General features: G+C 38.7%; 1 protein-coding gene across 12 annotated transcripts in view; it reads right to left on the reverse strand.

Annotated features, from left to right (window-relative positions):
* Nucleotides 1-2,873: 2,873 nt before the first annotated feature.
* Nucleotides 2,874-27,617, reverse strand: part of ADAM22 (ADAM metallopeptidase domain 22) — a 226,019-nt gene continuing 201,275 nt past the window's right edge. For 2 of the 12 annotated variants that reach the window (XM_070467464.1, XM_070467453.1), the window contains 5 exons: nt 24,068-24,168; nt 23,655-23,721; nt 21,324-21,434; nt 12,955-13,078; nt 2,874-9,697 (listed from right to left, as the gene is read on the reverse strand). In XM_070467464.1, coding sequence (XP_070323565.1) covers nt 9,677-9,697; nt 12,955-13,078; nt 21,324-21,434; nt 23,655-23,721; nt 24,068-24,168 — 424 coding nt within the window. In that variant the 3' untranslated portion in view covers nt 2,874-9,676. Of the gene's footprint in view, nt 9,698-12,954; nt 13,079-19,020; nt 19,108-21,323; nt 21,435-22,810; nt 23,466-23,650; nt 23,722-24,067; nt 24,169-26,462; nt 26,658-27,617 lie in introns of those variants that run through there. The other 10 variants (XM_070467486.1, XM_070467480.1, XM_070467439.1 and 7 more) reach the window with 9 other exon arrangements.

Consider the following 27,617-nt stretch of genomic DNA (forward strand, 5'->3'; position numbering starts at 1 on the left):
CAGCTGTTGTCCTCCCCTCTTTTAGAAGGGCTTTTACATCAGAGTGAAAGCTTTATATGTGAAGTATTCTTATGTAAATGGCTTATATCCACTTGGTGCATTTCAGTATTTTCCGGGTTTTCTATAATGCATGCACTTTCCTTTTACAATCAGAAGATGCTAATTTTTAAAACAGTGATAACATCTATTTTGATACACCATGCGTTCACACATATTAAACAATACACACAGCAGAAAGACTGGAAAGAGTATACAAAAATGTTGATGTGACTTCCCCTGGAAATCAGAATCATGAGTTCATTTTCCTTCTTCATACTACTTTTCCAAATATTCTCTACTAGCAAGTATTGATACTACATTTATATTAATAGTAGACTTTTTTTTTAAATTTTAAATCATAAGCTTTTAAGTAAGATCTGAATTCTAATGCTGGCCGTGCCTCTTACTAGATAGGTGGTTTGATCATTTTAGATAATCTCAGAGCCATAATACTTACCTCATTAGGTAGTTGAATATGAAGTAAATATGAAAAAGTGTTGGCATAATAAGCATCAAAACCTTTGTGTTTCTTAAATTTAAAGCTGGACTGGTTTGTTCTTTTTAGCAAAAGAGTTTGACAAAACAAGTTAGTCTCCCTGCCAGCAATTCATCTCTCAGTTTAGAGAATTACCATTCAGATGATCAATTAATTGTCAACGGATGAAAAATAAAAGATTTTCTAAGCATCTTTAGCCTCATCCCACTAATTATTTTTTCAAATACCGTGCTCTCTTTCTATATATATATATATATATATATACACATTTAACAAATAACTATTAAACTCTAACTTATGTATTTCTGTCTTGTATTCACACCCAGGCTACATCTGAGTGTGAGTCAACCTGCTTTATAGTAATTTCATGGGAAATCTAGGTTTCATCCCAGATATACTAGTAGTCCATGAGGTCACAAAGCCTGACTTGAGCCTGAGCTGTCCAGAAAAGAATGGATGGAGGCCCAGGAGGCAGGGAACTCACCTTCAGAGTCCCAGCACCTGTTTGCTTCGCACTCATCGGGACCCTCTGGAAATCCTGGTTTAAGGCAGTGGTCATTTCCTAGGTGACTCAAGTGGTAAGGAAGAAGGCGTTTTCTGTCCAGAGGGCCTTTCTGACCAGATTTGAACCGTCCTGCTTTGGTAGATCCTGGGGTGTGCTGCATCAGTCATGGTTCTGAGTCTGCTTTGGGGTAAGAGCTTAAGTATTATAAAACTGTGTCTCTCTGGAATACTCAATTCAATTTTAATTACTGATAGAGCAAGTGTCCATATCTCCTCCACTTCTAATTTTCTTTTGAAAGCATATAGCCTGGTCTTCAGTATGTCTCACGAAAATTTCCTTCCCCTTGACAAATTTGATGTGTCTATTCTAGTCCTACAGTTAGAGCCACACTCTTCATTACAAGTCAATCCTGTGTTGCCTTATTTCTGTTTTAGGTTGGATTCTGTTTCACTCATTAGATCCACACATCCAGTGCAGCCTCGCTGCCTTCTTCAAAACTGTTTTTGGTCTATTTTTCTTAGAGCATCTAGTTGAAGCATAATGAAGCTGTGAGCTCAAACTTGAATACTTCACTCATGGAGAATTGATTGTTTCTCAAATCACCCCAACTCAAGATTTAATATTGGAGATGAGAGCTTTATCCTGGTGTGTCAAGAGATTTGTGATGGTTAAGTACTTACAGCCCTTTCTGAGTACTTCCACACCAGTGTGGCTGCAGGAGGCTTGTGCATCCCTGGCGACAGCTGGCATAGATTTGCACCACAGCAGTCACATTTCATTAATCACAGCCGTCGCTCCTGTGGAGCCAAAGATGAGTCTAGACTCCACTTTAGTGTGATGTTCCGGGCAGTGCCATCAGTCCATGAAATGACATGCGAGCAAAAACTTCAGCTGTCTCTGAGCTAGACTTTGCTTGGCTGAGTGTGTTACTCTTTCAGTGTTTATCTTAATGGATTGTTATATGCCTAAAATATTTATGGACATGAATTTGTGCAAACTCTGGAGATAGTGAAGGACAGGGAAGGCTGGTGTGCTGCAGACCATAGGGTCGCAAAGAATCAGACATGTCTGAACAACAACAAAATATTTAAGTAAAAGAAACGGGGCTATATATAGTCACCATACCAGTTTTTAGTCTCATAATAAATATACAAACTCTTAGTCAATGACTTCTGGTTTCCTCACATTAAAACCGTACTTTGTGGGGTGGGACGAAAGGAAGGGAATATATATATTTATAGATGATTCGTGTTGCTATACAGCAGAAACCAACACAACACTGTAAAGCAATTATCCTCCAATTAAAAACAAATTTAAAAAACAAAACAGCACTTTGACTACTTATAACTGCTTTTTCCCTCCACAGACTAGGAGCTGAAGGCAAGGAAACTGCAAGTGCCAGGGTAAAGACTGGTGGGTGAAAGGGCTGCCCAAGAGACTATGAACAGGCTGGTGGAAGAATCTTTTAGGCAGTGAATTCCTGCACCTAAACTGAATCCATCCAGGATGCAGTCTGACACAAGTGAGCTCATTAAATAAGCATCACTGCCCGGGCTCTAGGATAGAATATAGTAAATGGATCCTTATTAGGGTGAGGGAGAAAGTGTTCCTGAAATAAGGCAGGAGGATAAATAGAGAAGACTCCATCTGTCATCCAGCTGGGATCATTGTCCAACAAAGTAACCCATTCAGACCCCACTAAGGGATCATGATTATTTCTCCCCATGCAGATGGCCTATTCTAGGACACCTTGAAACAGGAAAGAACTGCCAGCAGTATCCCAACAAAACTTCTGAAAGAGAAACAGTGACTGGGCATTACAGGGAGTCATCATCAAAATAACATAAATCTTTTATTGAAAGTCACTTTATTGATGTTACAATGAGAATAACATAGAAAACCGTGGTACCTTATTAGCTTCAGAAGTGAATACTAATAAAATTGTGCCAGAAATTTGAATTTTAAGTTACAGTGACCTATAAAAACAGCAAGGTTTTATTTACCTACAGTAAAACAACTTTATAACTTGAACAGCCATGAAACAAATCACATGTGATCTGGAAAGCAGTTGCCATATATTTCAGTTGCTGTTTGCCAAAACCCAATAGTAACGTTTAAAGTAGCTTAAGAACCCGAAGTGCAGAGTAGCAGAGAGAACAGAATGTTAAAATGAAGCCAAACTATATACACCTAATTATCTGATTACTGAGAGTGAAACTCTGCTGCCATGAACACTTTCCCATAAAGTGGCTTCCACTAGCTGTAGATGGGACATTACCCCTTGAAGATGACAGATGTGGAAAACACTAGTGCAGACCTACACTGGCTAACATATAACTGCTATGTTTAGGTAAAAAAGCTGTTTTTAAAGGAAGTTGTATTTTTGTGATGCTAAGTTGGAGGGGCAAGTCTCTTCCACCAAGTTAAAAAAGGAGCACATGCTTATTATTCTGAATTAACATTTGCTAAGCACTTTTGAAGTTAGTGTTAAAAAAAAAATTGTCTTCCATACAAGACAAAGATGTTGGGTTATTTTTTCCCATTAAAAAGACTGGCTATAGAATCACAGTTTGATTTTGTGCTGGATTAAAAAAGAAAAGTGGGATTTCTCATCAGGCAGTGATACAAGTGTATAATTTAGCAAGGACTTTTGTATTATCACTGAATCAATGTACTAATTTCTATCAGCACTTTCTGTATTGTGTCATGTGGTATAACTTAGCACCGCAGTGTTTAAAGATTTGGGGGCTATTTTCATTTTTAAGGGCTTGATCATCAAAACACAAATCCACATCTGAAACTTCATAAAATGAGAAGCTAAGCCCTAAAGTAAATATTGATTGGTATTATATGCATATGTATTTTCAACTTGAGAGGAAAATGCCCTTTTCTTCATAAACTCATAAATTCTTCAAAAAGTGTATTGATGGTTTTGTAAGCACATTATCTTAACATTGCTAGTCTCATTGTATGCCTTTTTGTTAAAAAGAAGAAAAATACACTTTTTCTCTGCTTTTGATTTGAGGGATACCAAAATATGAAGTTATGTCCTCAAGCCAAACCCCTGCAGCCTTTAAGCACCTCCAGATGCCATACAGGTTCTATGAAAAATGCAACAGGGACATGCTACACCAGTCACTGGCCCACTGGACAATGAGGACTACACAGCCAACGCTCAGTAAAACCACAATGCACAGAGATCTGCCCTAATCACACAGTACACACCGCCGGTGGCCAACCTGTGCTCTTCTGAGCTCTCCCTGCGGCTCTCCATCCTGCTCCTCCCCAGGGCTAACTGCCCCAGGACCTCCCAAGGCTCGCTGTTTCTTGCCTGCCCTCCAGCCTGAAACACACCCTGAGAACCAATTTCTTGGTGACGTCCCAAGTTGCACAATCCATGCCCAGATGCCAGCGGAAAGCTAAACGTGCCTCTCCCCGATTCTGCGCCCCCAATGGTTCCGCGAGTGCCAGTCCAGGCAGAGGGACTTACCTCCATGACAGTGAAGGTTCCTAGTCAGGAGGAAAGATCTGACAGCTACTGAACGGGGAGTGACTTTGGAAGTAGAAAGGGTCTGGAAGCATGTCGCAAACCCGCAGTGAGAATGCTTATGGTTTGTCAGATTCTGGATAAAAAGGACAAAAATACTGGGCAGCTTTTTGTTCCGTTTCCGACGGTTTCCTCCTTATAAACCGAACCAGAAGATGCTCCATTTGGGGTACTCTGACAAGCTGATAAGCAGAAACACCCGATTTCTAAGATCCCACTCTGTTTGCTCTGCCTCTGAAGGCATGCTGGAAAATTCCTCCTGGAATTAAAAGCACCTGCCCAGGGAGCGTATGCTATGAGCATGCGCCAAAGGTTCCCAGCAGGTGCTTCTGCTTCGGACCACCCCACTCAACTCCCCACCCCACCATACAGAGCCGGATAAATTGCTGCCTGGCAGCTAATTTTCAGGAGCACAGTCTCAGCACCTCACAATCTCAGAAACACAGGAAGCTGTTCGCGAAAGTTCTTAGCTGTCTCATGCAGGAGGAAAGTTGCTGCCTCCAAAATCCAAAGTCTTATCCATTCAGAAAATATCTCAGAGGAGAAAAAATTTAAAGGCTGAGCCTCCAATTAAGTCCTATTCCATAGAAATGTTTGCTTCATATAGTTTAAGCTAATAGAATAAATTTTTGACTCCACTTGCGCATTTATCAGTTTTAAAGGAAACAGATGGGGGTGGAGGGGGTGGGGGCGGTGGGGGGAGATACTTAGGAGCATTAAAAAGTATGCTGCAAATGGGAGTCAGACGTTTCCTGTAAAATTCTTGTCAATTTACCAACTGGTACTTTTGTATTTAAAATACGCTGCCCAGGGACTTACCTGGGGACCGGTGGTTAAGACTCCGCTCTTTCAGTGAAAGGAGCACAGATTCCCCCTAGTGGGGAAATAAGGTCCTACATGCCGCTTGGCCAAAAAAAAAAAAAATTTTTTTTGCTGCCCAGGCGGTGTTCTACTAGGCTGTGGAGGGGCTAGCCTGCCTCCCTTCATTCTCTCACTGCCTTTATTCAGTGGTTCTCTTGCCATATTCCTGGCAAGCTACTCAGTAAATTCCAGTAAGTTCCTTTTCCTTTAAGTAAAATAAAGTGAAATAAAATAGTCTTTTTAGGTAAGGATTTATTATCATGTTGAATAACGCAAGGAAATATTTAAAGCACTAAATATATATGTTTATATTGGAACTGACTCATTGGAAAAGACCCTGATACTGGAAAAGATTGAAGGCAGGAGGAGAAGGGGACAACAGAGGATGAGATGGTTAGATGGCATCACCAACTCAATGGACATGAGTTTAAGCAAGCTGTGGCAAAAACCACTACAATACTGTACAGTAATTAGCCTCCAACTAATAAAAATAAATGAAAAAAAAAAGTAAACGAGAAAATCTTAAAAGGTAAAGGAGCCACAAGAGATCTGAAACAATGGACAAGATTAAATTATGCAAATCTTCAAGGGGATCAACAGAAAAAAGAGATGTAAGACTGGGAATTCAGTCTTTCTGTGGAAGTACACACAATACCTGATTTTATCTTTTCAGCAACTTCTTTTAGAAACCCTATCAATCTTAGGCTCAGAAATCTATGGTAGATTGACTTTATGTAGTGACACAATTTGGAGAGCCTTTTCAAAGCAAGGGTGTGGGGCAGTGGGCAGGAGAGAGAAACTGTAGTATCACTTAATAACTGTAGTATCTGTAGTAGTATCTGTAGTATCTGTATCTTAATAACTGTAGTATCATCTATATATCAAGCTGAAAAAGAGCTTTGGCATTTTTAACCTTACATTTACTTTATTAGTCAACTTTTTTGTAAAGGAAAAGCACTGTGTTTCTTAAAAAAAAATAAAATACAGCAACCACAGATTCTGAGCCCTCCTGATGCTGCAGTGTTTGAGCAGTTTATCCCTTTCCACAGATTGCCTATGGCCTGCGGGCCACTTTCTAGCTGGGAGACTCCAGAGGAGTACGCCACTTCCTCCCTAAAGAGTGGCTAGACACGGAGCCAGCTCATCTGACTAGTCAGTTCCTTCAGGGCTCCATGATACCACACCTCCTTTGTTGACACTCTTAGTGGAGAAGTACGTGTTGCTTTAAATCAGAGCGTATTACACCGTAATGACTATGGATAGATGGAACATCTCAGGCTGCAGAGTTGTCCGATCTGAAGTCTTATCTATGCACAAAGCTTTAGAAAGAGAGGAAAAGGCATACAATGGGACACAAAGGCCAAAAAGTTGCTTTTCTCTGCTTTTCATAATGGTCCTATAGTTGACTGAGGGCTATAAACATTAGTTTCATGATGCAAACTGCTATGTGGCCTCAAAGTTCCTCTCCAAAATAGATACTAAAAAAAAAGAAGAAGAATGCTGTGCTTGTGTTTACTGCCGTGGCTCCATTCTCCTTGTCTCAGTGGATGAACAGTCATAGATATTTAGATTCAATACATCTAGAACGCCAACCAGGAGTACACATGTAGGGAATTCTCACTACTCACCACTGAAATTATATATGTGTCAAAGAATGCCGCAAATGGCTGTAAGGATGTTTACACATTCCTAGATTGAGTAGAATCTAGAATAAAGCATTAAAAGTACTATAAAACCATGGTCTCTCTGCAAATGAAACGCTTTTCATTCAGTTCCATATGAAGGTTATTATCGAGGAAGATGATTATTAACTGTATACCTCTAGAGCAACCATGTCTCCCAAAGGCACAAATAATGATTTTCACTTGAAATAATAATCTTCATGTAAAAATAAATTGAGATGAGGGAAGAGAGAGAAAGGTAAAGGGGATTCATTGACTACATGGCTAATCATTTGTGGATTCTTTCAAATGAGGGATGTGTAACCATAACTAGGAAGCATATTTACATGAGGTACCTTACATTCAAATCTATAAACTCTTTTATAGTCAAAATAAAACTTCTAACATTAGCTTTTATACACTCAGTACCAGAAAACATTCAGTGCACATTAAAGTGATCTTGGTCAAAAGCCACTTTATTTGCTACATCTTTAAATCTGTCTGCCCTCCTGTCCTTGGCTTGAGCCATGTGGCAATATCACCCAACACCCACTCAAACTTGAGTCTGATGGATCATTTTATTGTGGTCTCGACAATCACATCCCTTCCTGTCATGAAAAATGCTGCTTATAACAGTATCATTTGGGATAATTAAATTGCTTTTCAAATGTTTTCAATGACTTTCAGAGGAGAGGCCATTATAGAAGACATAAACAGATAAAGTATAAAATGCTGCCTTCTAATGGGGCCCTTTGGTTTGGGACTCCAAGATGATTATACTTAGAGATGAAATGGGTTTTGTTCTCAGACACTACTGGGAGAGATCAAACTTAAAGGATATTTCTGAAATCTTGTCTGCAGATTCCATTCCTCTCAAGAAAAAGGAGAGAAAGTAAGGAAATTCAGAAGTACTCTTCCCATTGAAGCATTTGATTGATCCCACCCATTTCTGAGCTCACTAGGTTAGCCTCTGGAGAGAAGTTTTCTTTAAGAATGACAGAGCCGCATGATGATAGCTATGGAACTTTGGTTTTAACAAGGGGGGTTTAACACAGATTTCTCACTTTTCTATGGATTAAAAAAAAAAAAATAGAGAGTTCAGGACATCCGATTCTTCCCCATGCCAGCTGTTTGGGTAATTTCACAGTCGCTCACTTCTGTGGTTTTAGGTTTCTTTGAACCCTCTGTGGCCTGTTGAGGCTTCCCAGCCCACCTCGTAGAACCTTCCATGTCTTATTTACAAATCAGTGCAGAATGACTTGTTGGGACTCACATCCCACTGATGATAAATACCCTTAATAAACTGTGTAAAAGTTGTTTGCATTAAAACAAGTCATTCACGTCACAGATAAGGGTGGCTATAAAGTCTTTTTAGAGAACAAAATTTAGGCCACAAAGGGTTGGTGTATTGGCAAGGTGGGAGTTACTGAAGCATCAGCAGCCGTGGTCTCCTGTGTCTTTGGCGCACTTGTTTGATCTCAGCAGGACACACTGCTGTGGGGCTCACAGGCCCCCTGGGGTGAGAGTAGCAGACGTGCTCTGGTGCTGAAAAAGAACAGCCGCTGAGGCAGGCACTGTAGCCCCCAGAAAGAAGATGGACAGGCTGGAGGGTCCCCAGGGGCCAGCCAACAGGAGCAGAGCGCCTGGAGGCAGGAAGCGAGCTGTGGAGGCCCTAAGCTTGGTTGGACATTTTGTTTTCTTGTTCAATAAAACTACCTCCAGACTGTGTACACTTTAAAAGGCCAGCACATGATTTAGACAAACATCAATTAAGGGGAGACACACATACAGCCCTGATCACGATATTTACAACATCGTCCGATTATAATGTTTAAAGAACAGATGATGGATGACAATGACGTGATTGTGACTGATTGTTTTTAGGCATTTGGCAAAATACACTTGTGTGTAACAGCTGCTTTTTTTTTAAGTTTAAAATGTTTACATATGTACAACTGTCCTTGTATGCTGATATAAATATGAAAAGTAAAAAAAGGAAAAAGAAAAATACATGTTTACAGTTAGCATATGGGATATTGGTCTCTCAAGCTTTAAAGTCCTGCAGAAGAAATCCTATATGCCTTAGCCCTGCATGCTAGTTTCTATTATGGGATGTTGTTTCCTTAAATGTAGAAAACAATAAACAGAAGCTTCATGCACATAGCATTACTGACTGTCTACAATGAGGATGTGCTTCAGAATGTCAAGTTCTGAATCCACTATTGTCCCTTAGTAACTTGCTACATTTGGGTCATGTGAGTTAATTTTAGTGATATTTCTACATATATCTGTCATGCGGATTATCCATTAACATACCAGTACCTTTGTTGTTCCATGTTATAGTGTAACATTTCAGTAGTCCTTTTCATGGTTCAGTTAAATCCTAAGCCAATGACAAAAAGAAAATGGTATCCAGATGTGAAGCTTGGCTTCCTCTCCTCTGTGGCTTCTCAGAGATGTTTTTGAATTGTCTGAAGAGCAGATAGATTTGCAGTGATTCCGTGAGGCTGGGTTTGTATAAAAGTTGAAGTAAACAGTTTCGATGTATCACATGTAAACAGCTGATCTTAAATGGATGTCTCCCATAGCTGCATAACAGAGAAAAGCAAAACTTCACATTGTGAAAGCAAGAAACAGATGCATTCTGAGCCACAATGATGAAAAAGGTTCAGTGATTCCATCTGTGTTGATGTGATTGTGGATGTGAAGTCTTATTGATACATAAAATAAACAATCCAATTTTTAGCTCTCTCTTTCCTCTAAGCCTGAGTCTCAACCTTTTTAACAATGGCCCCTTTTAATACCAAAAAAAAAAAAACCCTCAAAGCCTCATCTAAGATTACTTGAAATTGTGAAGAAATTAAATATGGTATCTCAAAAGGAATAATTCAAAATATTATTTTTTAAAACTACATGTACCCTTGTTTTCCCCAAGATCCCTTGATACAATCATCTAGAACAGTAGTTCTCAACCCTGCTGTACATTTCATTGATCTGGGGACGTTTTGAAAATTCCATAGCATAGACAGCACACTGGATCAACTAAATCAAAATAGTTCTGGGTGAGACTCAGGCATCAGCATATTTTTAAAAGTCTTTCAGACAATTCTGTACAGTCAAAGTTGACAACTATTGGCCTTAGGAAAGTGTGAGCCCATTAGTACCACCACTGCCCACTTAAAAATCATTGCCCTAGGCCTGTGGTCAGCTACACACGCTCCAAATCCATTGCTATTCCCTAAACAATAGCCGCTCTCAGGAGCTGACACATCAGAGTAGAACAAGGCATCCAGGGCAGGATGTCAGTTCCCTAATTCCCTCATCTCTCTCCTCTCCTGGCCTCTGCCACTATTTCTTTACAGCAGCCCTATTCATATCTAATTTCTAAAATGTTTGGTAATTGCCTTAATGGACTGAAAACAAGTTTGGCATGATCAAAGAGAAGTGCCATTCAGTTCACTAGAAAAGGAAGACCAATTTTAAAAAAAGAAAAAAGAAATCAAGCTGATAAAATATGTTTCCAGGTAATATGATCTGGGCATAATTATTATGGACGTGAATAAAGAAAGCTAGGACCAGAGTGATATAGGCTGAATCCAACTTCCATGCAAATTCCATTTTTAGAGGAGATCTGGGGCATATCATAGTAGGATACCTAATGGGTTTCTGAGTTGGGGAGGAGGAGAAACAGCTAAGGGACCAAGCGGGCGTTTCTCTACAGATTTTCTTCATATGTTCTCTTGGCTCTTCATGGAAATATTCTGTTATCTGTTTGAGGTCTGCTTTATATGTCCTTTCCATTAAAAAAAAGACACCAAATCTCCCAACTGTGAGGATCTCTGCTATGGATGATACCTGTTGATGGAGACAAGTTATAATGAATGGTTAACCAGGAGGTCTGCAGGGCGTCTGAGGGAGAGATCTCGATTGATGCCCAGATGATGGTGCAAAGTAGAAAAGAGTTCAGACTTCAGCTTCAGCGAGCCCAGTTTCTTTACAAATGGTTAAAAAGATTAACCATTAAACTACAGCTCACATAAGAGAAGAGCAAAGGAAAGACACTGGGAAAACCTGGAGGCCACGATTAATCCAGTGAGGAAAGAGTAGCAAAGAATTGCTAAGCCATCGCTTTTAGGAATGGGCATGACCTTGGCTGTATCTGGATGGCTGTAACGGAGGGGTTGCTGACAGGCAGATCTGCTTGTTACATTGTCCACAGCCCACGAAGACATCCCAGAGATAGGGGTTGCCTATACTGTAGGGATCTGCTACATGATCATGTGGCCATTCCACAGTGGATGGAACCAAGCAGACCTTTCACACAATGTCCCCAAGGCTACAATCTTCACAGCCACCCCATTCAGCCTAGAGATAAGGCCATGGGCCAGCCATTTCTTGTGAGGGGGGACGTCATTTCCATGGGCTCTCATATGGGAACTCCCCAAAAACCCACACCCTAGCATGACAACAGGTGAGAGAATGTCCCCAACTAGATAGAAGAAACAATGATGTAGACAGTTTACCATGGAGAAAATGTGGAGTGTTCTACTTCAACAACTCCCTGAGGAGGGAAGGAATAATATTACCTAAGCTTTCATTACCATATATTTATGTCACCAACAACTGGATGCCTACTCACAACTCTTTTTTTTTTTTTTTTTTTTTTTTTAGGGACAGAAAGCTGAGTGATGAGAATCTGAGATATCATTTTTCTTTCTATCTTTTACCATTTCCCATCTTAACATATGTAGGTAATTTTTTGTATGGTTAGTAAACTACCACTGATGGTTTTTAAAGTCTTTTTGATTATAGTGATCTAATCACTTAACAGGTTATGTTTTCTTACTGATTCTGAGTTGATCAAGTTAAAATTCAAATGATCCATGTTTACCTTGAACCCTAGGATTTAAGTTCAGAATCTAAGAGGCTCTGAAATATCTTTCAAAACCAAAAAGCCTAAGAACCTGGGACCCACTAGCAGATAAATCTGTCCAGGCTTTTAAAGCTTCATTTTAATTTTTTACAAAATTATTTCTTAGAAGATCGAAGTTACAACATAACTAACCACAACAGAGCCTGCACATCAATAAAGGTAATTATTCTTTAGTTATTTCTTTCACATTAGTCTCTGAGGGCTGCTCTGCCTCTCTAGACTCAACTATATCTCACATTTTGCACAATGAAAGTGTTCTTGGGAATGCTGTGAGACTAAGAGGACTTGGTGTTTATATGAAACTTCTGGTGAATTATATTTTTATAAAAATAGTAAACTCCAAATATGTTTTTAATTTTTTAAATAAAAGTTTGCTAAATTTAACTATATTCTTTGTTATACTCTTAATCTTACAGATTTTCAAGGCTCCTTTCCTTGCATCTAAATTCCACCCCCATTCCCAAGACACTGATCTGATTTCCTGTTATGGGTTCCTAGTCCTTAAATCCTATTGGGTGTTATTTGCCAGTGAGAAGTCCAAGTAAGCAAACTGTGCATGGAAGTAAGGTTGGTTTACTTAATCTCTAGAAATTTCCAGGTACTGATAAAACAAAATACAGCCTCTGTTTTATCTATTCCAGATTGCAATATATTAACTTTGATGAATAGCAAAAGACACAAATAAAAAGAAGTGAATGATTAATGCATGCCCAATACTTCTAAATTCATCAGTAATGAAACAAATTTGGGCCCAAAAGCCCCAAGAACCACCTATTTTTTTTCAAACTCAATTTTTTTCATGTTCTTACAAACAGAAAAGGAAAAATGGCTCTCTCTTTTAAAATATCAACTCACAGATAAATGATAATGACTGAAGGTGTTAATATGTGGATGGAAGAAGCTCTCACATACCCTGGCACTTGGTCGGTTCACTTTCTTGTCCTCATCAGGAAGGGGAGGCATTGGATAAGGGTATTTTCTGCTGGAAGCAATAGACCCAGTTGACGAAGAAGGAGACTTGGCAGGAGATAAAGTCCTGAGACGTTGAGAACACATGAGATACATATTATGTAATTGCCTAAAATCTTTTCAAATTCTGAAAAGTGGGTTCACAAAGAACCCTCTAATTTCTACTTTCATAGACCACTACTGCAAAGATTTAACTACTGGGACATACTCTGTCATTCACAACACTGGAATACTAGCTAAAGTTTATCTTCCTAATTTCACAATTGCAATGGATTATTTAAATGTTCACACACAGAATCATACTTTTCAGCTAGAAAGCCAATAATGAGGGGTTTTTATTTTTAACAGAGTTTTAAAAAGTTAAAATGAAGAAGAGATTAAAAATATTCTAAGAGCTCATAATGGTAAATTAAGTGTTCAATATATTAATAGTCTGTCTTATTTTATGACTTAGTGTAAAAAAATTTTAGTACAGTAATTCCAATTGTATTTTTAAGATCTTAAAATATGATGCAACTGAAACATTTATTAGTTACTAAGTCACACACCAGTTTATACAAAACTCATGCATTCAGAGGCCAGTGTGTTAGTTGTGACAGAACAAAGGCAAATACGAGGGTTTTAGTAACAAATTAGTAAACATGCAAGCGGTAAGGAGTGCAAAGTTCCAGCCAAACAAAGAGTCTGATGAGAACATACAAAAATGGTCTGATTAGTCCCTACAATCTTCATAGCTGTATAGGGGAGCATTCTGAGCCATGGACATAGATCTTGATAACTCATGTAGGGCATACTTGTCATGTCGATAATGTGGCAACACTTTAATGACTGGAATTTTTGAAACACAACAACAAAAACTCTTCTTATTTGGATAACATGTGTTCTCATCACGGAGATATTCCCCATGAAAAATTTGCATGACCTCTTGGTGTATTATACTGCTCTTGTTTTATTCAGCATGTACAGTGGTAATATCCATGACTAAACAAAGCACACTGGAAAAGCCCATATCTGCTATCTTGTCCTTAAAGTGAAAAAAAAAAAAAAAACCCAGCTGAAAATGAAGAACTTACACTGTGTCAATGAAAAATAGGCATGATCATTTAGCCGTAGCTACCCATTTCACAAATGTTACCACTACATATCCATGACTCCTCAATTCCTGGTGCAAAGTGGTAATGGCCCACATCACCTCCATGCTGGAGCACCTGGGACTCGTTCCAGGGGGTGCATCTCACCTGCTGTGAGTGGCTGATTCAGCCTGTGAGTGTCGGTGGTGGGGTAACCTCAGGTAGAGGGAAATCACCTGACTGTACTGCCACCGCTGCTGCTAAGTCGCTTCAGTCGTGTCCGACTCTGTGCGACCCCATAGATGGCAGCCCGCCAGGCTCCCCCGTCCCTGGGATTCTCCAGGCAAGAACACTGGAGTGGGTTGCCATTTCCTTCTCTAATGCATGAAAGTGAAGTTCACTCAGTCATATCTGACTCTTAGCGACCCCAGGGACTGCAGCCTACCAGGCTCCTCCATCCATGGGATTTTCTAGGCATGAGTACTGGAGTGGGTTGCCATTGCCTTCTCTGCTTGACTATACTGCCTGCACCAAATAAAGATATCTTTTCCTCCCTGATTCTAAATTTTCATTCCTATCCATAGATTATTCTTTGCTCTGGTTTTGCTGTAGTTTTCGAGTCAGTTTCTATTTTAGGGATACTGAATTCAAGTTAAGGTTTGAAAATAATTTTTCCCACAAATCCTGAGATTTCATTTAATTTTAAGAATCAAGAATGACTCAGTTTACTTTTAATCTGTAATTCCTACTGTTTCCTCTATTTCTGGAAAATGTCCAGGACCAAATGGTCCTTCATGTGAACTGTCAGAATATTGCAACTCTTTGATGTCTCTTGTATTAAAGCTCTCCACTGAAGAGAAGATGGGTGGAACTAAGAATATATGAATACTTCAAATCCTCTAAAGTATTACTAAAGCAATGTACTACTGCATCTTTTTCTAACTCAGAAATTAATATTTGTGGGTTTTTTTTTTCAATTCTAGGAAAGCATTTCAAATAGGACTGTGACCTTTAGGAAACAAATTCAGTATGTTCAAAATGAGCATACTTTTGTATTAAATATTTAAATATATCCTTCTAAAATTAGGGACATTAAAACTGGGTTCAGATTTTTAGCTTAATTACTAGTGATAAGACATCCAAGTTCAGAAAAAAGAGTCAGGTACACAAACAACCAAATCTCATTTACTTTAGGGGATCATACAAACTCAGTCATCTGTTTAACATATTGCTGTGTGCATGTATGTCCATAGCATGGGGTATTGGCTTATAGCTTCAAAGTCATGCCAGCCATTCACTTGGTCATGGTTCCAAGTGACCAGCTTTGTATACACACAGGGCCATTCCAATGAGGATGCTGGAAGTCCAGCTTCCCCCTCAAATATCTCCCTGGCCAAAGCCAACAATGAGTTAAAAACAAAGAGGTATCCTCCAGAACCTCAAAGAAATTGAACATTTACTACTCCTCTCATTAACACACCAGTTTAACTGACACTTTGAACCCTAACAGGCAGAGAAACCAAGCAGCCCAGTTTAGCAGGGGTGAGGGGCTTCAGGTCTAGGATCGAGGGGTGTGTGACAGCATCAGAGGACTATCTTGGGGGATGCAGAGCACCAGAGCAGGAGTCAGAATAAGAGCAGAGAACAAGGTAAGGTAGATTAGTTTAGGGAAAATGGAAACAAACTTCAAAATTTTCACAAATATCTAAGAAAGATGTTTCTTCAAAACCACCTCTGGACACTTTTCTGAACCTGGCTACTTGCCTGGTGGTTCCAATCTGGCTCTCACGGAAAACCAAGCACTGACCCAGCTCATTCACTTTACAAAGTAAACTCTGGACAAATGCTAATCATTATCATTACTGCATTTTTAAAAATCGTAATAACCCATAATCATAACAGGTGCCATTAAGAATTACACAGTGAAGGTATGTCCATGTGCAGATGGATTGTGGAGTGTTTGGGGGCTACATCAGACCTTCTGGGTTTGCCCTCTGTCCACAGACAAGGCCAATCTTGGTTCACTTCTGTCGCTCAGAACAGGCAAAAACCAGTCACACACATGTGGGACACATGCCCACCCCTTAATTCACTTGGCTGTGTTCATATGCAAATGTTACAGTAGTCTGACGGAAAAGGAACAGATGTCGGAGTCAGAGCCAGGCTTGTAATTTGGGTTCTGACACTTACTTGCTATGTTACCTCGAGTTACTCTTCTGCCTCGATGTTCTCCATACACAGAAAGGAAATAAGAATGCCTACATCTCATGATGTTGCGAGAAATAAAGGAACAATGCAGGCACCCAATACACGACAGTTATTATCACTAGTTTCTCTCCAGAGTTATTACATTTCCACAAGATCATGGAAAAGAACTAACAAACCACGGGTGAAGTGAGTAATCAAGTGGGTAATACCCAATACTAAGGAAACCTTCCAAGAGCTGGTAAAGCACTGTCACCAGCAGAACTGCTCCCAGGATCTAGCTGTGGAAAGATAATGCGCTCACTGTGACCTCACCTGCTCCTTTGTGATGATCTGAATATACACTGACAACAATTTGAACAAATACTGTCATATAAGACCTGGGTAAGGAAGCCCAAGCAACGCAGTCTGATCACTCAAAATCTTCCTGCATTGGCTTTGCTCTTTAGAGTGACATAGATACCATTTTTCTTTTTTCAATGCTGGACTGTCTTTTGGACAAGTTTGCTGTAGTCAGAGTCCCCCCTGCATTTTGATAAGGATGCCACAAACCCCACACCACAAGGGTGATTAATAAGGTGACCTTTGCCCTCATTGGTGGTTTTGGCAGGTAACCCTGAATGACCTGGCGGCAGACGAAGCAGACCCGAGCTTAAGCATAGGGTTGGCAAAGCATAAGCCTTTGGGTCTCCTATGTGAGGCTTGGTGTAGACGGACAGTGGATGAAATTCACTCTGTTGTGTTAGTATCACGTGTTCTAAGCCCTGGAACATCTCAATTATTTACCACTTCCACAAAAATTCTGTGCTGACTTTCAGGTCTTACAGGCATAACCCTTATTAACCCCCAAATGACAGTTAACTTATAACCCTCCACTAAATTTTATCTAGCTTTTAAACATACATATGTATTTAATAAGGAATTCTTCATATGACTATCCACTGTAGGGACCAACGTCTCATCACGAGAGGAGATGAAGGAACCCTCGACCGCCCTTGCAGCTTTGCACGTGCAACGGGGGAAGCTGAAGCATTCCCCCATCCAAATTGCATTTATTCATGCAGCTTCTGGGCAGACCTGGGTGCTGATTTTAAGAAATGTGAACTCTGCTCTGGGAGCCACATAAACTACTCAGCTCACCCAGGGGAGGTGAATCAACTCTTCCGGAGTACCATTTCACAAATCACTGTTACAAAAATGCTAAGTCCATTTAGGTTATGTAAGCCCTACCCCATATGGGACCAAAGTCACTGTGTTACTGTGTTTTGGTTCCACGGCTGATACAAATTATAATCTGCCCACAAGCCTGAGGAAAATAGGAAGGAGAAATAGGACCGCAGGTGAGCCAAGATTCCAAATAACATTCAAAATCATCTTACCTGTCTTCCTGATGCTGGCCATCTTGGGAGCTACAGGTGAGGTGGGATGTTTGAATGTGAGTGTATGTGTATGAAGTTCAGTGCGAAAGTGGTATTAGCAGAGGGGCAGGGAAGAAGGGGGAAGATGGGGTATAAAAGCAGGAGATATTTTTGTGAGCAAGCAGGGTTATGCTTTCCTTGAGTTATATGCAAATGTATGGATCAAATTAAAATGCAGGTTGGTCTAATCATTTTCTCAAACTATACATATGTGTCTAAACTAAATGGTACACTGGAAGAGAAAGTCCACCTTGTATGGGTGCTGAGAGTTGAAAACACACATATTTTGATATCTGATCAATGCTGATCCAAGTCACGGCAATAAGGAATCTGAAAGCTAACTGTTGAAGTTACGCTCCGAAGAGGTAGTAATTGAGTCTATATTGCTTCTTTACATTAGTTGTCCACCAAGTTGTCAGATTTAAAGCATATGTTTACATCCAGGAAATCAGTTTGATATTGTAAAGAGAGAAAAAATGCCATTAGGAGCTCTTGGAAATTCTCGCTGACCTCTAATGTTAACTGAGCTGCAGTGAATTGAGTAAATTTGCTAGTTTCCAATATAAAGGAATACTCTGTCTGCTTTTTTGTGAATCAAGATCATGTTTCTGACCTTTTTCCTGGTTCTACATGAAGGGTTAGACAACAACATTCTTACTGGAATAAAAATTTCCTTAGAGGCTTTTCTTGAGAATCTTTAAAACCCTGCTCAGCACAGCTCTTCTCTAGTAGCAAATGGCTGTACTGAACAAACAAAGCCTCATCTCATTCCATACTCTCTCTTGTGGTCAACAGTATCTCAACAATTTTCAAATTCCATCAAATAATTGTTTTTATTGGAAGTAAAATTCCACTACATTTCATTTCATTACTTTTCATGTTTTTCCTTGAGTTTTTGTATGTACTATGCACTCTTAAGGCAGTTAAGTAGGAAAAATGCATTGTGAAACTGCTAGGTTCTAGAAATTAAATTGTTCAGGTTAATAGTGCTTCTTTATTAGTGGAAAGTATGCTTCATGCCCATAGAACACTACATAGCATAACATGAAGAGAAAGCTACTAAAAAGCTCAAGATGGTGATAGGGACATGCACTAAATGGCAACCCTTTCAAATATGTTCATTTGAAACATTCAGAAAAAGAACTAGACTTGCTCATGAAGCCAAAAACAGAGGTCAAAAGGCAGCAAATAAACAAGAACCTTTTCCACCTATGGGAACTTGTATTGGGAGATACAAGATAGAAAACCAGTCACACAACAGTATTTGTATGTGCTGGGAGAGTTTGAAAAGGATATAAAATTAATTTATAAAATACCTAAAGTATGGTCCTTCAGTGTTTTTATTCACATCTTCTACCCACTTAGCTACATTATAGTCTCTTTTGAACCATGGGTTTAAATACCTGCAGAAAGCAATGGAAGGAACAAAGAAAGCAGAACAAGATAGAAAATCTGAAAATACACAGCACAAGCTTAGCAAGGATGTTCTTCACCCTCTAAATGCAAGTGACTATGGCAAATAAACCAGGATGGATGCTGGGTGATTATGAGGCAGTCTGTACAACAACATGACAATTAACTCGGCTACAAGAAGGCTCAAGGCATTCTAGCATATATTCAACCTTTCAGGGAAAGCCTTTCCAGTGGTTTCCCAAAGTGAATCAGAAACTCTCTTTCAGAGTAATGTCAGCAGCCCCCTTCACCCACCTCCAAAGGCTTTTTCCAGGCCACCACTCATTTGTCTCCTTGGCTTTCAAATGATAGTGGGCCTTTTTGAAAATATTCAGATGGCTGCAATTCCAACCTGGTGTTTCAGAATACAACATCCCAAGAATAATTAAAAGAAGCCAAGCTCTCTTTCCTGTATGAAAGGAAAGATTTTACATGGCTTCTGTCTCATTCCTGAGAGCAGATCTCAAGCTGGAGTTTAGAAGAAAGGTGATCCAGCTGGCTCTATAATGAGCAGAAAGGGTCCCACTCTTCTGATCCTGGAGCCCCAACACACAGTATGGTCCCAGTAGGCCTCCATGATCTTGAGCTGGGTTTGGTAACTTAGGTGCAGCTACCATTCCATTCTTCCTCCCCTTTGTGCACTTCACATTCATGTTTCCAGTAGGAAATGCCTCAGAAGTTGCCTCCTGAGTATCTGATCACTGGGTGAGTGACTGCCAGAGGATAATAATGACCTTAGCTAACATTTTCCTGGTGGATCTGACAAAGTCTCCATCAGAATTACTGCACAAAGGAAGATGTTAAAGGCAGTAAAATTATGAGTACAAGAGTTTTTATATTTTTTTCCAGAGTTTCTTTTGATTTTTACCCTGGGAGCCAAGCAAAGACACATCCTCTTAGAATATGCCCTTGTCAAATACATAAAGATTCAACAAATTCAGTCACAGAAGAATTTGGAAATTTTACACTGAGATGTCTCATTTAAAAGGTAACTTCCAGAAATACCATAGACAATGAAAATTTAAGTTCAGTAAAATGTTTAAAGTTATTTCAAAACAAACCAGGGGAAATTATAAAATATACTGCTTTTTTTGTGGTTAAAGTTTGCTTCTTGCCTCCATATTCAGTTTTTTTTTCTTTTGTAGAAACATTTAAATCAAGATACATTTCCACAGTTATATAAGCAATATTAGATTATATTTCCATAGTGCTTTCCCTCAAGTTTCCCTTTCCTTTTTAGTTATAACCAATGTATACTACAAAATAACATCATCAGTTCCCTCCTAAGGGAAGGGCTTGCTTGCTTTTCATGCTTACAAGACCATTTTTGCTAAGATAGTGTCCGACTTGGGCACAACTCACACTTCTTTTTGCCTTTAGCCACAATCATTGCCAACTTGTGCTTTTGACAGAGATAGCCAATTAAAACTTGCATAAAGATTTCCACTAAGACTCTGAACAAAAAGAAAAAAGTCAAAAAGCAAATGCAGCCACACATAAAGGCTAGTGAATGCTCTGGCCTGGGGAAAACTAGAAAAAGCCCATGCAGCTGTTACCGGGTGAAACATAGCCGCACAGCAAACTGAGTCACCCACAGGCAGCCGGCCACTTCCAGGAGGAGACATGTGTTCCCTTCACTGTCAATCTTAGAAGCTCCAAGGAGCAGCCGTGGCTGTTCCGGGAAACCTACAGCCATGTGGCCTGACTTGCACAGAGGCAGGCCTTTCTCTCTGTGTCAGGGAGCATCTCAGAAAGCTGTGATCACTTCACGCTAGGTCACTGAAGAGAGCACTCAATCGAGGTTCCCTCTGGGGATGTGCCTGTGAAACTGTCTTCACAGTGGGCCTCCTAATAATCTCTAGGTCGTGCTGGCTAGAGTGATGAGATTTCATCAAATTGCAATGCATCTGCCTACGTGGCTTGACTTGGCTTGTAGCGCAACATGCAAAAAAAAAAAAAAAATAGCGTTCAACAGGATAGGAGAGCCCTTTGTGTTCTCCAGAATGAAAAGGCAGAGGAAAATTAGCCAGTGCTGGCTGGACCAGGAGCACCTCCGAGCAGACGTTGGGGGTCAGTCAGAGATCAAATGACTCTGCTCTCAGCCAAGGAAGGGACTTGGAGGGAGATTAAGTGGCAGCCCAGAATGAAGGGGCAGGTGGAGACTGACCTGTGATCCAGACTCCCTGTCTGGGGGCTGTCAGAGCCCCCTGAGCTTATGCCTTGGGATGGGACTGTCTGGGCGAGGGAGTGCCCAGGCTCAGGTGCTTGGGGCTCCCTCCTGTAAAAACACAATATATAATACAAAGTCTAAGCCAAAAACCTTTTGTTTTTACATCATGTACAACAGTGAGGAAGATGCAAAAGCTTTGAGTGGAAAAACAATACAATAAACAAGGACGTTTTATAGCATAGTATGCATTTGTGGTGCACGGTTTCTTTAACAAACTCATGATTCATCATCCTTTGGGATGATCAGATACTAAAGGGAATGCTGAAATAATGGACCTGATAGTAACTCTTAACCTAAAAAAAAATTTTAAAGATATATTTGTCTGTGGTCATACTGCTCCTCTTATAAGTCACACAAATGATATTGTTATATCAGATACAATTGCAATTATTTAATAAACATGGGGAGTATTTAAAAAAAAAAACTGTTGACATAATTCCTGATATGCTATGTGTTAGGATTTATTTTAAGAAAAATAAAACAAAACATAGTGTCTGGACAATAAGGTATATGAGAATGTGAAAAGTGGTCAGCTTCACAAACTTGGTTCCATTTAGCTTATATGGGTCATGTAACCAAACCTGAAAGTCTGAAAAATCTGAGAGCATCCTTAATACTTCTTCTTCATAATGATGACTCCATTATGATGACTTATTAAATGTAATGATTATCTCAAAGGCAAGATTTCTCAAGGGCTGTCTACAGTATCATAATATTTGTTGCATGATAAATAATTTTTAAAAAATAAGTGATTTCCTAGAAAATGTCACTAAACACCAAGTATTCCTTGGGTCCTAAACTCATAGCTTTAATACAATATTGGCTATTTGCTGGTTGTTCACTTAGGAGTTTTCAAAGCCTTGTTACAGGAAATACTGTTAAAGCACTACAAAGCTACACAAAGAAAGTTCTGAAGAACATTCAGCAGTTTTACCTGTACTCTTGTGAGCAACTGAGATAAGCTAAGAAGCTCTTACCAGGTGACCTCATGCAAAACAAATTAAACATTCCGAGAGTTTATCCATGATGAGCCCGAAAGCATCCAAGCGCTTTGGGGATGTGTAAGATAAACTCTAACAGATTAGTTATTTGTGATGGAGTTCTATGATGCCATTCTGGACCATGCAATGGTATCACTGGAACCTACTTATTGCTGCAAAGGTAACATATCCTCTAGTAAACTGACAAGCCACTTACAAGACAATACCATCAGCAGGAAGCTCCAAATTTCAGGGCAATGTTATTGTCCTGGACTGAAAAAGGTAGGGTATATGATGGAAAAGCTAACATGAGTTTCTGACAAGCAGTGAACAAATATCTGCTATTCAGATTTTTAAAGTATTAAGGCATGAAGAAGCAATAGAGATCCAGGGAATAATCACTAGCACTGCAGTGAGAAGTAAAAAAAACAAAAAACAAACAAATTAGGTAGGTCCAAAAAGTATGGTTAATTAAAACCAGGTGGCAAGGTCCAGAAGCAAACTAAGGATGTGTTTTATTCCATGATGGGAGATAAAGGTTTTAAGAAGCTTGGTTTTGCTTGATTTTTCTCAAGTGGAGAGACAAATTTTAAAAGTGTATGGTGTCTGCCTCATTATAAATGACTTTAAATGTAACTACTAACCCCATCCGACTTAAAAAAAAATGTGGCTATCATTTAAAATACAGAGTGTTGCATTCAGTGACAATGATTCCGTTAAAGAGCAAGTTTAGGGAAATACCCTTTTAAATGTCCTCAGAAGGAAAATTTAAAAGGGACCCATATTCCAGTAGTCTGAGAGAATGCTTAGATGGCCATGAAGCCCTGGGAGCGGTGGTTTCACACTGCGAGCAATTCCCATGCTCTAGTACGGTGGAAACGTCCCCCTGCTTCTAGGCTGTGTGAATATTGGGGGGAGGAAAGGTGACCCCTCTGAAATGGCTGGACCCCGGGCGATGAGAAGAAAGGAATGTTATCAAAATTCCCTTCAAACGGAACCAAAACACCACAATGGCAGGTTACTGGAGGACAAAGCCTGCAGCGAGGGTGAGAGCCCCCACTATCAGGGGGTATTGGTTTGGGCACAGTTGCGGAGATGCCTATGTAAAAGAGAAAAGCCATGGTTAATTTTAAAACAGCAAAATAAATAAATAAATAAAAGGATTAAAAAGACAAAACCAAGACCCAGAGGCATGGTTTACAGTTCTTTGATGATCAGGTTAATTAACATTTCACACTAATTGCACAAGACCTTGCAGGGTCTCTTTCCATTAGAGGTTCAGACTTACTCAGTTGAATTAGATCGAGGTCTAAATCTTTTGCCTCTGATTTTCTTTCTGTTGCCTCCCAGGTTACCTGAAAAAGATGGTTTATGGCTAGATTTGAATATAAAAAAACAATTGCTGTGTGTTTAAGTACGCTGTATTTCAAGTGAATGCAATTCACAACAGCACCAGCCCAGAGCATAGGACTTCAGAGCACTGTGCAGCCTTCTCATGTACCCAGTGCACCGGTGCTACCACATCCTATCATTTCCCAACCAGAAAAAAAGAACTGGATTCTCTCATAAGAAATGTCCTCCTCTCTGTTGGGAGAAGAGGTGAAGAACTAATGAAAAAGAACAAGTCTTTACAACCAGGCACCACGCACAATAGAGAATTAAGGTTATTTGGACAGATGGGTTCAGAATGCTGCCCTATACCTTGCCAAGAGTTACTCCGAGGTCGTCCATTTTCACAGATGTCTGAAATATGTTTTGTGTCTGGAATCCTTTCACTCCAAGAATGAGAAAGTCCATTTGACCTGAAATTGAAAATGTGTATATACTGTTCAAAAATATAATCAAATGACTGTGTTGAAATCAGTAAGCAACAATTCTAAGCATTACTGAGCACTAAAATAAATCAAGAAAGAAAAAATCTGAAATGAAAGAATGAAGAAAACATGAAAGTCTTCATGAAGAAGGCAGAATTACACAACATTCAATTTAAGAAAAGTCAAATACAATGGAACCCCATTACAAGAGTTTGTAATTGAAAAGTATCAGGATACAGTGCAAGCCAATTACATTCCCAAGAACCACACAGAGCAAATACACTACATATTTCAGTTACATAATCCATGCAGCAAGAGTTATAATGGGGTCCCACCATAGATGTTTCTTAATTGTAAAGCAATGGCTTCCATTCAAGTACTATGAGAACATGGACTTCTAAGAGATTTCAATAAGAATTGCTCAGCTGAACCTGGTTAACCTTTATCAAAGATTAATCTTTACCCAAACCTAATATTTAGGTTTTCTTAAACAATAAAATTATTTTCTGAAAATTGGCATTTTTCTCCACTAATATGCACCCCCCCTCCCAAATATGGTACTGTTGGTTAACTGTCCAATAACTGAATTGAGTCAGAGGTTTATCATGGAGTTTTCTCTCACAAAGTCCATGTACCATTAAGCCCTTCTGCTCTTTGTGTCCTGCCATCTTTAAATGAACTGTCTACAAGAAGCAAAATTTACACACCTACCTTGAACCACATAAGAAAAGCATTTTGACAAACTGCATATACTTAGGAGGAATCACATAATTTGGTACAATATTTAACTGTTTAAAAGTCAAAACCCATTGAGATTTTGCTAAAATCTGGTAATGATTCAAATCAATATTTTAAGCTCTTCTTGAAGTACTTTAGAAAATAGTGCTGTAATTTAAATCTTTCCCATATATCATTCCAGTTAACTGCTAAAAACATCTATTTTAAAAGGAACCTTCTACTGATGAATGAAAATAAATGGAACTCAGCACAATTATTATGTAATTCCCTAGATTTTTCACCATCATTTGCTAAGTATAGAGTGACTCCTATTTTGTGCAAAAGAACAATAGAAATTCTCCTGGAATTTATTGATTTCTACACTTATTTACCATGTGATTTGATTTAAAATTGAATATTTGACCAAGAAAATATATACTGTGAGGATTTTAAGAAAAGATAATTCTCTTAGCTAAAAAGTACCCAATGAATTAAATAAAATGCTTGAACATCCTTCTATAGAATTGTACTCCTTATGTAAAAACTAATAATTTAGATTTAAGCAATATTATCTGAGTAAAAACAATCCTTTACGCTAATGACAGTTCCACGGAGTTCCCAAATCTCACTAATTCCTTCAATTTTTTTCTTTTTTTCCTGATGTTTATAAAGAGTGAGATCCACTGCAGAATTTTTGCAGATTACTCTATTTAGAACTCCAGAAGAGATCATGTTTCTTCTCAATAAACTAGCAATTTCCTTTTCAGTCTATAAAGGAACTACTGTGCCCAAAGTATACATTACAGCCCTACCAACAATTTTAAAGAAACTCTTCCAGAGGAATATTTAAGTTTTTTTTCAATGTGAATGAAGGTCTCATTTCCTAAAACACTCTATTTATTTCTCTGTCAGCTTATTTTATTAAGCATTTACAAAGCATGCAGAATTTTAAATGGTCTAATATACCTTAAGACCATAGAGCAAGAATACAGCCTTCAAGTTTAAGACATATAAATAATATATTAACCCCATCTGGACTGCTATAAAACTCAAATATTAAAAATGCTTAAATTAATTTGGCAACCAGCTTTAAATTATAAAGTCTAGAATTAATCATTCCAGGAATGAAAGGCAAAATCATAATATTCAAATGTACGATTCACAGAGAAGCAATCGTTTTTTCACAGCAAGCTTAGCTTTGATAAATTTAAACTTAAAAAAATTCAATGCAGCATTTATATTACCAGTTTATTTTAACAACTGCTTTTACTGAAGCATGACAGTAACCTTTTTCTTTGACTACCAAACATGACATAAAGCTCACCATTTAAAATACAATAAAATACGATGTGTAGTTTCTGAAGCAGTAGAAGAGCAAGATTGAAAAACCCTGGAGTTTCTATATAGACTTAGGGTTGTTATTTGCTTAGTTTGCTTTTGTTTGGTTTTCTGGCCTGATTTGTTAAACCACTGGTTCTGAGCATATGGCATTTTGAAGTAGAGTAATCAAAGAACAAAGGATACTATTTTTTAACATTCAAGAAAGAAGGAAGAAGTAATCAAACCTGCTGCAAAATAATGAAATGTTCTGACTAATGGAATAATGTGTGATGGAACAGGTAGAAATCTGAAAATGCGACAGAAAAGCAGACCTCTTCTTAGAACTAGATGCTGAGTTTGTGCTGACTCCAGGAGGAATGTCGCTATAAAAAGAGTCGCCATCTCCAGGCTTTTTTACATAATCTCCCTGGGGTAACTGTCTAAGGCATAATAAACATTTCAGAGTCAGAAAACAAGACACACACATGAACACAGACATATACAAATATTATTTTAGGAAAAAAGAGGTAGGGATAATGATCTACATGAATCAAATCTATAACAACATGTAAGATTATTAATAAATGTGACAAGTTAAAAGTCATTCTAATTGTAGAGGTCGGAAATGCAATCACTGAAGTCTTTACAATCTGGATGAGTATACCCTTGCTTCAGGGGAAAAATATGAAAAGATGAGGCTTTTCACTGTAACTTCATTACACTGAGATGTTAATTGCCATTTTGTCTTTAAAAACAAACAAACAAAAAAAAAAAAACCTGGTGCTGAAGGAGACATATCAAGACAGACAGTCCTTGCCCAGATAAGGTATCCTTTTTCTCACTGTGGTGTGTAAACTATTTGTAATTTCTAAATACTATAAATGTAATCTTTATTTGGCCTTAAAGGAACTGATTGATTTCTAAACTGTTCTATAATTTAATCCAAATAAATTATTTGAATTCTCTATTCAATCTGGGGCCTCACTATTCATTTAGCAGAAATATAAAGAAATCAAAAGAGATTCAAATGTCAATCAAAAATGTAATTCTATAACTGCACACTAGAATATGTAAAGGAAGATAATTTAACAAGAGGAAGAAAGAGTTGAAAAATAATGGAATTCTTGTTGATACTATAGAAAGATAATTATAGGTGGCTGGTGGATGACCTCGATTCTTTATCTCCAACAAGGGAAAAGCTACATAGTCTGCACTATTACCGACTCCATTCGCTCTGATTTTGAATTAACTGAGATTGGAATATATTTTTATTACTTCTGCTAAGGGAACAGGGTAGAAAACTTTAGCTAGGACTGCCTTGTCAATGCTCCTACTTTGGTAGTTAATCTGATCTTTTGCCAGTGCATGACCCCAGACAGGCATGGCTAATAAAATTTTAC

Source organism: Odocoileus virginianus, chromosome 1 (genome assembly GCF_023699985.2).
Source record: "Odocoileus virginianus isolate 20LAN1187 ecotype Illinois chromosome 1, Ovbor_1.2, whole genome shotgun sequence".
In the NCBI taxonomy this organism is placed as follows: Eukaryota; Metazoa; Chordata; class Mammalia; order Artiodactyla; family Cervidae; genus Odocoileus; species Odocoileus virginianus.